This window comes from Aotus nancymaae, unplaced genomic scaffold (genome assembly GCF_030222135.1).
Source record: "Aotus nancymaae isolate 86718 unplaced genomic scaffold, 86718_ANA_hifiasm-v0.15.2.pri h1tg000051l, whole genome shotgun sequence".
Lineage (NCBI taxonomy): Eukaryota > Metazoa > Chordata > Mammalia > Primates > Aotidae > Aotus > Aotus nancymaae.
In genome coordinates, this window is record NW_026988465.1 from 19,597,454 (window position 1) to 19,612,138 (window position 14,685).

The window sequence follows — 14,685 nt, forward strand, 5'->3', positions numbered from 1 at the left end:
TTCTCTTCTTGATTTATAGTCCTTTGGATTAATAACTGGTTTCAGATTATTTATTCTGAAAAAAACTACCCTGTAAATTCTTCTGTAATTTTAAGTACAGAGGCTGCCCACTCTTCCCATCTGAGACATCTGTGACCCAGGGTAGTTTTCCGCAGGCTGAGGCTGCAGCCGTCACCCACCACCCCCACAGATTCAGGCAGGAGGATGTCTTGCCCAAAAGAGGCTGTGCATGAATAATGCTCAACAGATTTTTTTAAAGCAGTTGATTTTTAAAAGTGTGTGTGTATTATGGAGACCTGTGTACCATAGATCCTTCTCCCAGCTTTTTGTGAAAAATGTGATACTATATACTTGAGTTAGATAAAATTAATAAAAATATTGGATTATTGATCTGTCTTCACATTTTCAGTGAAATGTTTTGTACTAAGGAAAAAAAAGACTGAACTGACCCTGAAGCCTGTGGTTTTTGAATAACACTTAGATATATGGTTTAAAAAAAAAAATTTGAAAAAGGCCCGATTTTTTTTCTTTTATATTTCATTTTGATGATACCATTTTTTTTTGTAGCACAAGGTCTTTTAAATACAATTTAACCAGCAAGTCAAATAAATAGAAATTCTTGTACGGATTCAAGATGTTCATAATTTTAAAAAGGAGAATAGTGTATATATTTTTTTACCTTTCCACAGGCCTTCATAAGTGATGTTACAGATATATTGTGTTTGCCACCACCAGGACTTGTTGATTGAAAAGAAAATAATCCATTCATAAGCCTTAGGTATTTTGTAGGGCACCATATGCTCTGGGATTGGGTATTAACACGGCATGGCAGGCTGCTATGTCTGTCAGTTTTCTGGAAGCTGTGGAAGTGAGAAGGATGGGAATAAGAGTTCTCTAAACAAGTGGATGATCACATACACACACACACACACACACACACACACGTATTAGAAAGGCAGGGAAATTCAGGTAGGTGTTATAGTTCCAACCAGGTTTATAACAGAGAAAGTTAGTTAAAGCAGGAAGGTATGGGGACATTAAAAAAAAAAACAAAAACTTGACAAACTTTAAAGTTGATGGGACTCAACTTTATCAAATGGAGATAGAGCACTTACAGTTCTATGGGATATAGATAGACAAGAATTCTAGTCTCCAGTAGGGAGGAGCTAAAGGTCAAGGTGCAGTGGTTCAGAACTCACAGGTGATGAAGATACAAATTAGTTTTAGCCTAAGCCAAGAAACTCAGGCAAGACAAAGTCAGCATCTAGGTTTCGTATTTTGTAAAGGAATCATGGCAACCAACAAGAGCAGGGAAGGGAAAGAAGTTACACAAGAAGTAGATCTCAGTCTTGCTTTACATAGCTATTGTTCAGTGCAAAAAGAGCAGCCGAGGCAGTGGAAGAATCACCACCCCATTGCGGAGGCCATTCAGGGAGTGCCTGTGAGTCACTTTCTCCCTAATTCCCTGACAGCAATGGATAGGGCACAGGCTTTGGAGTCATACCTGTTGTAAGACTATTCAAGATAACTCACCCTTCTGAATATCAGTGTCCTAAAAGTGGCTAATACCTGCTGTTATTTTGAATACTTATCAACACAATGTATGTCAAGTACTTAGCACATTGCCTGGCATATAGCAAACAATCCCCCAAGCAAGAATAGAACCCCTAAATATCTAAATATTATTACTATTATAGGTGGGAAATCTGAGGATCAGTGATTTTAGGTGACTTGCCCAAGTCTCCCAAATAGTGAACTGTGGTCCAGGATTCACAATCAGATTTGTCTAAATTCAGAGCTTCTAGTTTTTCAACTAAATCACACTGGATGTAGGTATAATTCAGCCCAAATTCACCATCAGATTTGTCTAAATCCAAAGCCTCTACCTTTTCAACTAGATTGCACAGGATGTAGGCATAATTCAGCCCAAATTCAGATACTTTGGGGAAGAATGCATTCATCCTGGCAATATCAATCACATGGCTACTTTGTAATGATGAGCAAATTTCCCTAAACAAGAACTACTGTGGCTTTACGCCAAGGTAGGTAAAAAAAATAGTACTGTAATGTTTACGTTTTACTTTGATTTACATATATGAGTGACTTTAAATAATCCTAGCAGCATGTGGTGCCATTCTGAAAATAATATTATATATGCTTTGGATCCTTTGCACAGACTACATACTTTTCTCAGGTTCACACCATGAAATAAAGGTGAAGGGGCTATTTCAAACATCTTAAAGCTGCTTTTGCAGAAGTGACGAACTATCACTGGAGTTTCTCAACATTTTGTATATGTTTAAAAAAAATCTGTGCTATGCATTTCTCTCCTCACTTACTTAAACTTGCTACTTTTCTGACATAACGTGCCAGTCATACAAGGTAAATATGTAATATGAAGTTCTACAGTGATGACTGGGTGACACATTTCTCAAACTCTGCCCAAGACCCATTGCTATGTGTTTTTGTGGAGGTGGTATGAAATTAACAGTTTCCATCTGGAGCCTAATATGTGCCTATTTATTCAGGTACAAATCATTCTAATAATCATAAAAGGAATTTTCTGTGTGAAACTCCAGCAAGACAGCAGATCCTGTGGCTCTTTGGATGATAACTTTGATTTATGAATAGAGAAAAATAAGATAATACAAAAAAATGCTATGCTAGTCAGAAACCAGTGAAGTGAGATCAAGAATAACACTTTGTTCTATCAGTGGAAGGTCAGAACTAATCCTCTCTCTCACCCTCATTTCGAGACCATCAGAGTGCACTTTTGCAGGGGAATGATGAATTGGGGGTTGTCTTAGCTTGCTAGGTGCTGTAGATCTCATTTATTTTATTTTACAAGTCATTTGGCACAATGGTAATAATGACAATGAAGTTGGATTCCTGCTACTTAAAAAGGCCTTCTACTTTGTGCATAAATACCTGAGCCCATGCATTCGGTTGTCAGGGGAAGGCCATTATCCAGTTACTACCTCTAGTTACAGTAACTTAATTTGGTTATTTAGTAGTCAGTCCACACATAAGCAGGATGAGACAAATACCTGTACAATACTTGCTACTAGTGTGAAAATTATCTGTTTCCCCAGTATAATTTGTCCGCTTGCATGTAATAGAAGCTTAGCTTTTGGTTGGACACAGTGGCTTATGCCTGTAATCCCAGCACTTTGGGAAGTGAAGGTGGGCGGATCATAAGTTTAGGAGTTTGAGATCAGCCTGACCAAAATGGCGAAACTTTGTTTCTACTGAAAATACAAAAATTAGCCGGGCATGGTGGTGCACACCTGTAGTCTCAGCTTCTCAGGAGTCTGAGGCAGGAGAATCGCTTGAACTCGAGAGACAGAGGTTGCAGTGAGCCAAGATTGCACCACTACACTCCAGCTTGGGTGGCAGAGGGAGACTTGGTCTCAAAAAAAAAAAAAAAAGCAAAGCTCAACTTTTCCCATTACAGAAGCATTTATTTCTTTTAAAACTCCATCCCCCGCCCCTCTCTCTCTCTCTCTCTCTCTCTCTCTATATATATATATATATATATATATATTATATATATATATATATTCTGCTGTTTGTTATAAGCCATTTACTCATTGATGAGAACTATGTTATCTTCTCCAGGATAATTAGCAATGACTTTAAGAAACATGCGAGGAGATCGTGTGTCTGATGGTTCTCTATTCCATGTGTGATATCTAGTAGTACCCTCTTATGCACATGCACTTAAGAAATGATTTTTGATAAAAATAAGTACTTGATTTCGGTGAACAGTGGAAATGCTCAAGTTCCAGGTACTATGGGATGGGAAATTTTAATGGTAGAAGAAGGAAGAATAATTTATGTAGAAAAGAGGGACAAATGAGATATTGTCAAAGATTAGTAGGTAAAGAATAAATATATAAATGATATGGATGGGGTGAGAATGGGTGTTACCAATGAGAAAATCAGAGGCATAGGAAGAACAAGTAGGAAATATTTCCAAGACTAAATTCACAGTTATGCGTTAGACTAATCTCGACAGAAAAATGCATAAAATCATGCAAACTGCAAATTTTCTTAGCAGTCAACTCCAAATTGACTGTTTCAAACACACACCTCTCCTCTCTAACCTGATCCCACTGTAGTAGTCAATTTGGAGTATTTTCAGAAGTATCCCTTCTAAGGTTCCTGATGAAATATGCTCAGCACATTCTGTCCCCTTGAAGTAAATGTGCTTTCCGTGGTTCATTAAATCACCATATCTCTAGCATAATTCAACTCTATCCTCATATATACCGTAGAACTAAGCTGTTCATTACTAAACAACACCCTTCCTCTTTACTGTCACAGAATTTGATCATTTTATTTTCTTAAAATAAAAGATAGTTTTATAAATGAGTTTGGCTCCATTCAGTTCTGGCTCTCCTAAGAACCAGCTTCAAGGGCTTCAATTTATTTAACAATGCTGTCATTTAAAGTATGACCATTTTTAATCTGCACACACACACACAGCAGAAAAACAGAATTTTAAATACTTCCACTTGCGACTGATGACTCTGAACAGTTAATATACTCAGAGCTGACTCTTAATATTTTGGGTCAGTCAAAATGTGTTTGCCTTGAAGGAGTTTAACCATAGTAGTGGCTGATTAAATGGGGCTTCTCAGCTTTCTGCTCAGATAATTCCATGCTCTAGCTTCAAAAAGTGACAGTTTAGAAGCTTAGACATCTAATAATCCCCAGGTGCCCTGAAATCATGAGATGCCACAACACTGAAAAGCTGAGGCTTGAAGCAGACAGAGTGGAAATAGTATGTTTACAAGTGAAAATGTGTATAGTGCCCACAAACAATTTGCATTCCTACAGAATTTAGGAATTATTATTATTTCTTTCTAGATTGAACTCATGATTACACTTATTATTCTGTATATTTCTTACACTACTATTGACAGATCTTTCATATTACACCTTATAGTTGAAGTAACATTCCTTGCCTTAGCAACTAGGCTATATCAGAAAATGGGGACGTTTTATTTCAAAGGCCACATATATTTTACTCATTTCTCCACACAATGTTGATGTATTTGAATGTGTATCATGTGCCATGCAGTAGTCTACATGTTGGTGAAAAAGATAGGCAAGGTCTTTGTGCCAAAAGACCTTACATGCAAGCGGAGGGAGATAGATATTAAAGAACTGTATCAATAAATGAATGATACAATTTTAGAGTGAGATGGTGATATCAAGAAATAAATCGGAGTACTAGGGTAGAGAGACATTGGTGCAGGTAGTCAAGAAAAGTGTCTTTGAAGAGAAGTTGTCATTTGAGTAGAGGTGTCATGATGGGAAGACATCAGTCCTGAGATCTCCAGTGATAATGCTCAGGCCCCTGAAGAGGCAAACATAGAAATGAGTTGTCATGACCAGGGAATGCAGAAAACCATTGTATTAAGAGTGGATTGAATAATAAGAAATGTGGTAAATAAGTTGGAGAGAACGGGGTGGGGTGAGAGGGGAAGACAAAATACAGCCTTGCAAGAATTTGGATTTATTTTAACGATATGATTTGGATTTTTTAAAAGCTCACTCTGACTTCTGTTTGCGAGTGGTATTATGGGGCCAAGGATGAAATGAAGGAGGCTGGTTATTTTATACCCTAAATCTTATAAAGATTATAACTGTAAGTTTCAAGTGTTGCTTATTCTCCTTCTTTATTGTATGAATGACTGTGGCTATGACACTATACAACATCATTGCTGAATTCTACTCAGTGTGAAGAAAGGAAGCCCCGCCTACAATTCTTACTTGTTTTATGTTGGGGTGATGGGGATGGGAGAAGAAGTTTTCTTCAGGTCTGTTTCATAGGAGGTTTGTGCATGATTTCAAAACAAGAATAACAAAATTTTTGTTTGTAGCACTTTCTAAGACAGGGTGGTAATGCAGAAATAACTTAAGGCTTGGAATCAGATTTAAAATCCACTCTCAACCATTTATTATGTAATTTAATTTTAAAAAATTTTTTATTTTTATGGGTACATGATAGGTGTATATATTTATTGGGTACCTGAGATATTTTGGTACAGGCATGCAATGCATAATAATCAGATCATGAAAAATTGAGTATCCATCCCCTCAAATGCTTATCCTTTGTTTTGTGTTCTAATTATACTCAAAAAGTTATTTTAGGAATTTACAATTAAATTATTATTGGCTATAGTCCCTCTCTTTTGCTATCAAATACTAGGTTTTATTTATTGTTCCTAATTTTTTTAAACCATTAACCAACCCCATGCTCCTCCAACCCCCTAAATCTCCTCCTACCCTTCCTAGCCTCTGGTAACCATCCTTCTATTCTCTGTCTCCATGAGTTCAATTGTTTTGATTTTTAGATCCCACAAATGGGTGAGTACATTCAATGTTTGTTTTTCTATGCTTGGCTATTTTAACTTAACATAATGATGTCCAGTCCTATCTATGTTGTTGCAAATGACAGAATCTCATTCTTTTTTATGGCTGAATACTCCATTGTGTATAAGTACCACATTTTCTTTATCCATTTATCTGTTGATGGACACTTAGGTTACTTCCACTTATTGGCTGTTGCAAACAGTACTGCAACAAACATGGGAACGTAGATATCTCTTTGATATAGTGACTTACTTTCTTTGAGGTATATACCTAGTAGTGGGATGATTGGATCATATGATAGCTCTATTTTTAGATTTTTTAGGAACCTTCAAACCGTTCTCCATAGTGTTTGTACAAATTTGCATTCCCACCAACAGTATACGGGGGTTCCCTTTTCTCCACATATTGGCCAGCATTTGTTATTGCTTTACTTTTGGATAAAAGCAATTTTAACTGGGTGATATATGCAGATCGAAACTCATGGTAGTTTTGATTTGCATTTCTCTTATGGTCAATGATTGAACACCTTTTCATATGCCTGCTTGCCATTTATATGTCTTCTTTTGAGAAATGTCTATTTAAATCTTTTGACCAAATTTTAAATTAGATTGCTAGATTTTTTTCCTGTAGAATTTTTGAGTTCCTTATATGTTCTGGCTATTAATCCCTTGTTAGATGGGTAGTTTGCAAATATTTTCTCCTATTCTGTGGGTTGTCTCTTCTCCTTATTGATTCCTTTGTTGTGCAGAAGGTTTTTAACTTGATGTGATCCAATTTGTTCATTTATGCTTTGGTTGTCTGTGCTCGTGGGTATTACTGAAGAAATTTTTGTCCAGATCAATGTCCTAGAGAGTTTCTCCAATGGTTTCTTACAGTAGTTTTATAGTTTGAGGTCTTTGATTAAGTTTTTAAAACATTTTGATTTGAATTTCCTTTAAGGCAAGAGATAGGGGTCTAGTTACATTCTTCTGCATATGGATATCCTGTTTTCTCAACACCACTTATTGAAGAGACTGTCTTTTCCCCAGTGTATATTCTTGGTACCTTTGTCAAAAATGAGTTTACTGTAGCTGTGTGGATTTGTTTCCAGGTTCTCTATTCTGTTCCATTGGTTTGTGAGTCTGTTTTTATGCCAGTACCATACTGGTTGTTTGCTTGTTCTTTCAGAGCTCTGTAGTATAATTTGAGGTCAGGCAATATGATTCCTCCACTTTTTTTTTCTTTTTGCTCACAATAGTTTTGGCTATTCTGGATCTTTGGTGGTTCCATATGAATTTTAGGATTTCTTTTCTGTTTCTGGGAAGAATGTTATTAGTATTTGGATATGAATTGCATTGAATCGCTAGATTGCTTTGGGTAGTATGGACATTTTAATATTAATGATTCTCCCAATCCATGAACATGGAATATCTTTCCATTTTGTGTGTGTGTTCTCTTCAGTTTCTTTCAGCAGCATTTTATAGCTTTCATTGCACAGATCTCTCACCTCCTTCATTAAGTGGATTTCTATGTATTTAATTTTATTGTGGCTATGGTAAATGAGAGTATTTTTTATGTCTTTTTCAGGTTTTTCACTGTTGGTATATAACAATACTACTGATTTTTGCATGTTGATTTTGTATCCTGCAACTTTACTAAATTTGTTTATTAGTTTAATAGTTTTTGGTGGCATCTTTAGCTTTTTCCAAATATAAGATTCTATCATCTGCAAATACAGATAATTTAACTTCTTCATTTCCAATTTGGATGCCCTTTATATCTTTCTCTTGTCTGATTGCTGTAGCTAGGACTTCCACTACTGTGTTGAGTAACAGTGGTGACAGTGGGCATCCTTGTCATTTTCAGATCCAAGATAAAAGGTTTTCAAGTTTTTCCCCATTCAGTATGATACTAGCTGTGGGTTTATCATATATGGCTTTTATTATGTTGAGGTGCTCGTTCTATACCCAGATTTTTGGGAATTTTTTTCATGAAGGGATGCTGAACTGTATCAAATGCTATTCAGCTTTAATTGAAATGATTATATGATTTTTATTCTTCATTCTATTGATATAATGTATCACATTCATTGATGTGTGCATGTTGAACCATCCTTGCATCCCTCAATAAATCTGATTTGATTGTGATGAATGATCTTTTTAATGTATTGTTGAATTCCCTTTAGGGCAGTAAGTTTCTTCAGGCCCTGGGTAAGTCCTGAGATGCTATCTGAGAGCCAAGGATTAGAGTGAAATACCTTAGCAATTTACCTGATATTCTATTCTACTGCAGCTAAGCTCGAACCATGATGCAAAGTTCTCACTCTTCCTTCCCCTTTCATAGGCAGAGGAGCCTCTCCCTGTGGTCACCACCATCAGTGTTCCATTGTGTATTCTGCCAGGCCACTGCTGATGTTCAGTTAAAGCCCAAGGGCTCATCCATCAGCTTATGGAGAATGCTGACAGCTTGGGACTCACCCTTCAGGACAGTGAACTCCCTTCTGGCCCAGGGCAGGTCTAAAAATGCTGTGCAAGAGCCTAGGCTTGGACTTGGGGACCCAAAAAGCCTACTTGTTGCTCTACCCAGCTGTGGTTGAGCTGCTACCTAGGGTACAAGACAAAGTTCCCTTTACTTTTCTCTCTGCTTGTCTCAAACAGAAGGAGTCTTTCACTGTAGCCACCACAGCTGGGAATGTGCTAGGTCACCCCGAAGCCAGCATGTCTCAGAGCCCAAGGCCCATGGTGTACTCCCTGGGTATTGTTACTGTTTAATCAGGGCCCAGGGGCTTTTTAGTCAGCAGGTGATAAATCCTGCCAGGACTGGGCCCTTTGCTTCAAGACAGCAGGTTCCCTTTTGGCCCAAGGTGTGTCTAGAAATGCCATCCAGGAGTTAGGGCCCAGAATGGGGGCCTCATGACTTTGCCCAGTGCCCTATCCTACTGTGGCTGGTACCCGAGTTTCAGGACAATGTCCTCTTGACCCTTAGGTCTCCTCTTGTGGAGCAGAAAGAAGGAGACGCTTTTGTTGTTGCCAGCTGTGTTGCTTCAGGTTGGAGGAGGGATGGTGCAAGCAGTTCCTTAGCTGCACCAGCTTCTGTCTCACTAGGTCACATGCCACCCTAGTTCACGGGCTCTGAACCAAGCCTAGCACTAGGAATTGCCTAAGAATTGCAGTCCATGAGTCCAAGACTGCCTATGACCCCACTTCATCCCACACGTTTACCTATGACCCCAATTCATCCCACATTGGTGAGGCTTGCCAAGAAACTCAAGTTCCAACCATTAGGCTGAAAGATTCACCCCTGGCTAGGGGTGGTCCAGATGTTCCCTGTATGCAGGCACTGGAGGAGACCAGCATGGCTTTATTCTTTGCCATGACAGGGCAGCACTGAGTTCAATGTAAAGTGCCCCAGTCACTGTGAGTTATCTCCCCAAAGTGCACAGATTCTCTCTCCGTGCTGCATGACTGCTGGCAGAGAATCGGGGAGTGGTACAATTGGTGATTCTAGACTCTCTCTCCTGCCCATTTCAGTGCCTTTCTCCATAATATGAAGTTAAAACCAAGTACTGTGATTACTCACCTGATTTTTGTTTCTTGTGATGGTGCTTTTCTCTATGCTGTTAGTTGTTAAAATTTGGTCTTCCAGTGGTGGCAGTGAGGGTGGGGGGCAATGAATGGTATAAGCTTCTGTTCTGCCATCTTGCTCTGCCTATAGGGTTACATAATTTTTGGAAAGTCAGTTAATGTATCTGAACCTCAGGTTCCATCTCTTTCAAGTAAAGGAAATGGTACCAGTATGTAAGATCAAATGAGACAGTGCATGTGACAGCACTTCATAAATTTTAAAGCACTATAGAACTGTTGGACATTTTGATTAATGAGTATGTAGGCTGGCTTCTACATTTCATAAGGTAGAGATAAAAATATATTAAGGTGAATGAATGGAGCAAAATGGCGGATCATATGCAGAGCCTGGCCCAACTAGAGAATCTGTGCAAACAGCTGTATGAAACCACAGATACAACCACTCGACTCCAGGCAGAGAAAGCCTTGGTTGAATTTACCAACAGCCCTGATTGCCTGAGCAAGTGCCAGCTACTCCTTGAAAGAGGAAGTTCCTCTTACTCCCAGTTACTGGCAGCTACATGCCTTACCAAGCTTGTATCATGCACAAACAACCCCCTACCATTGGAACGGCGAATAGATATTCGGAACTATGTGCTCAATTACCTTGCCACTCGGCCGAAGTTGGCTACTTTCGTGACACAAGCACTTATTCAATTATATGCCAGAATCACAAAACTGGGCTGGTTTGATTGTCAGAAGGATGACTATGTCTTCAGAAATGCAATCACAGACGTCACAAGGTTTTTACAGGATAGTGTTGAATGCTGCATCATTGGTGTCACAGTTTTATCTCAGCTAACCAATGAAATTAATCAAGCAGACACCACTCAGCCTTTAACCAAGCACAGAAAAATAGCCTCCTCTTTTCGGGATTCATCATTATTTGATATCTTCACACTTTCCTGCAACTTACTAAAACAGGCTTCAGGAAAGAATCTAAACTTGAATGATGAAAGTCAGCATGGCTTGCTCATGCAACTGCTCAAGCTCACTCATAACTGCCTCAACTTTGACTTCATCGGCACTTCAACTGATGAGTCCTCAGATGACCTGTGTACAGTGCAGATTCCCACCAGCTGGAGATCAGCATTCTTAGATTCTTCAACTCTGCAGCTGTTTTTTAACCTGTATCATTCCATCCCTCCTTCATTTTCACCTCTGGTATTATCCTGCTTGGTACAGATTGCCTCAGTCAGAAGATCCCTGTTTAACAACGCAGAGAGGGCCAAGTTTCTCTCTCATCTTGTAGATGGTGTTAAACGAATACTGGAAAATCCACAGAGTTTGTCAGACCAAACAATTATCATGAGTTTTGCAGACTACTGGCCCGATTGAAGAGTAACTATCAATTGGGAGAATTGGTAAAGATGGAAAACTACCCTGAAGTCATCTGATTGATAGCCAACTTCACAGTGACCAGCCTACAGCACTGGGAATTTGCCCCAAATAGTGTGCACTATCTTCTGAGCCTGTGGCAGTGGTTGGCAGCCTCTGTGCCATATCTCAAAGTCACAGAGCCCCACATGCTGGAAACTTACACTCCTGAGGTCATCAAAGCCTACATCACATCCTGGTTGGAATCTGTGCACATCATACTGAGAGATGGCCTGGAAGATCCCCTGGAGGATACGGGACTGGTCCAGCAGCAGTTGGACCAACTGTCCACCATTGGGCGTTGTGAGTACGAGAAGACATTTGCACTCCTCGTGCAGTTGTTTGACCAGTCAGCCCAGTCCTACCAGGAGCTGCTACAGAGTGCCAGCGCAAGCCCAATGGACATTGCAGTGCAGGAGGGAAGGCTGACATGGTTGGTTTACATTATTGGAGCAGTGATTGGTGGCCGGGTTTCTTTTGCCAGCACTGATGAGCAAGACACCATAGATGGTGAGCTTGTCTGTCGGGTGCTCCAGCTGATGAACCTAACAGATTCTCGTCTGGCCCAGGCGGGTAATGAGAAGCTAGAGTTGGACATGCTGAGCTTTTTTGAACAGTTTTGTAAGATCTACATTGGGGACCAAGTGCAGAAATCCTCTAAGCTCTACTGCCGACTCTCAGAAGTTCTGGGCTTGAATGATGAGACCATGGTCCTAAGTGTCTTCATAGGAAAAATCATTACCAACTTGAAGTACTGGGGCTGTTGTGAACCAATCACCTCCAAGACACTACAGCTTCTCAATGACCTCTCCATTGGGTACAGTAGCATAAGGAAACTAGTGAAGCTTAGTGCAGTACAGTTCATGCTGAACAATCATATGAGCGAGCACTTTTCATTTTTGGGTATTAACAATCAGTCCAACCTGACAGACATGCGGTGTCGGACTACCTTCTACACAGCACTTGGGCGTCTCCTCATGGTGGATTTAGGAGAGGATGAAGATCAGTATGAGCAGTTCATACTGCCACTCACAGCAGCATTTGAGGCTGTGGCCCAGATGTTTAGCACCAATAGTTTCAATGAGCAGGAGGCAAAGCGAACTCTAGTTGGCCTAGTAAGAGACCTGAGAGGGATCGCTTTTGCTTTCAATGCCAAGACCAGCTTCATGATGCTCTTTGAATGGATATATCCATCCTACATGCCAATTCTCCAACGGGCAATTGAGCTTTGGTACCATGATCCAGCCTGTACCACACCTGTACTCAAGCTGATGGCTGAATTAGTTGACAATAGATCCCAGCGACTCCAGTTTGATGTCTCTTCCCCCAATGGCATCTTACTCTTCCGAGAAACCAGCAAGATGATAACAATGTATGGCAATCGCATCCTGACACTAGAAGAGGTCCCAAAGGATCAGGTCTATGCCCTGAAGCTGAAGGGCATCTCCATCTGCTTCTCCATGCTGAAGGCTGCTCTCAGTGGGAGTTACATCAGTTTCGGAGTCTTTCGTCTCTATGGAGGCGATGCCCTGGACAATGCTTTGCAGACCTTCATCAAGCTGCTCCTCTCTATTCCCCACAGTGATCTCTTGGATTATCCCAAGCTCAGCCAGTCTTATTATTCACTACTGGAAGTCCTGACCCAAGACCATATGAACTTTATTGCAAGCCTGGAACCTCATGTCATCATGTATATTCTCTTTTCCATTTCTGAAGGACTTACTGCTCTTGACACCATGGTATGCACAGGCTGCTGCTCCTGCCTGGACCACATAGTGACATACCTCTTCAAGCAGCTGTCACGTAGCACCAAGAAGAGGACCACACCCCTGAACCAGGAGAGCGACTGCTTTCTGCACATCATACAGCAGCATCTAGAGATGATCCAGCAGATGCTGTCCACGGTGCTGAACACCATCATCTTTGAAGACTGTAGGAACCAGTGGTCTATGTCCCGACCCCTACTTGGCTTGATATTACTTAATGAAAAGTATTTTTCTGACCTAAGGAACAGTATCATGAACAGCCAGCCACCAGAGAAGCAGCAGGCCATGCATCTGTGTTTTGAGAACTTGATGGAAGGCATCGAACGAAATCTTCTTATGAAAAACAGAGACAGGTTCACCCAGAACCTGTCAGCATTCCGTTGAGAAGTCAACAACTCAATGAAGAATTCCACTTATGGCATGAATAGCAATGACATGAGCTGACACCTCCTTGGACTCTACCTGTACAGAGCAGCGTCCCTTTGGGACGAGGGACCTTTGGTACGAGCCGCCCTTTGGGAGAGGGCCTGGCTGATCCTGGCTCCTTCCTCCAGGGGTGTGGGGAAAATGGCAAAGGTCAGCTAGCTACTTCCCCAGGGAATAGGGGTGTGAGTGCACTCATTAGGGGTGCAGGGCACTGCTGGTTCCTGGGGGACTGGGTGGGAAGGGTGGTGGAAGGAGATAAGAAACACAAACTGAGACTCCAGCCCCTCCTCCTGGTGCCACCCAAGTGGGGAGAACCCCTAGTGTCCTGCCACAACCTGCCTTGTATAAACATGTACATTTTTTCATAACATTTTGAACAAGGTTTATATTGACTCAAGTTTAAAAACAAAAAGTGTGACTGAAAAATTTTTACAGAGTCTAGTGCACCAATGCTGATGTGAGGGGTTGTGTATGCGAGTGAAGAAAATGTGTATTCTGGTGGCCTGAAGCTATACTGGACAAGGATGTGTGAGAGTGCAGAGATATATTTAGTGACACAGTAGAGAGGCAAAAAAAAGAAAAAAAAAAGCTAAAATTCCAAATGTATATTTTTTCGTATTGCCCTGTCCTCACCCAGAAATGATCACTTCCTGTTACTGTATTAACCCTTGTTATTAGGAACTCTAAGCCATCCCAGAACACCAATCCCCTTGGACCGTATAGGTTCTGCCCTGGGTCCCTGGCCCCTTGCAGTGACAAATAACTCCAGCTAAAAGTGTTTGGTGTTCTTATCTCCATCCTCTTTCCCACTTTGCTTACCCTCATCCTCAGACAGATGCCTCTTGCTTTTAAAAGTTGGATTTAACGACATGTTGTGGGGTTCTTGGTATCTGTGAAGATAGAAACCAGAGAGAAGGAAGTGAGCCCACTGCTCTCCTATGGGGCAATGTGGTCGAGTCCACCAGAGGCCCTGCTGTGTGTGGACAATAGATTTCAGTCTTCCCCAGCCCGCGAGGCAGTGTGTGTGGATGTGTGCGTGTGGATATTTATGTATGTACGCTGCACTCATGAATGTATGAACTGGAGGAAGTTACTACAGTAGGGGGTTCTTAATAACAAGGCCTACCTAG

General features: G+C 40.6%; 1 protein-coding gene across 1 annotated transcript; it reads left to right on the top strand.

Moving 5' to 3' along the window:
- The first annotated feature begins 10,299 nt into the window (after positions 1 to 10,299).
- On the top strand, positions 10,300 to 13,714 carry LOC105721434 (exportin-7-like). Its single transcript, XM_064363132.1, is given in 2 exon segments — positions 10,300 to 11,277; positions 11,280 to 13,714. Coding segments are annotated over 2 exon segments (3,399 nt in total). The 5' UTR covers positions 10,300 to 10,313.
- The last annotated feature ends 971 nt before the right edge of the window (positions 13,715 to 14,685 follow it).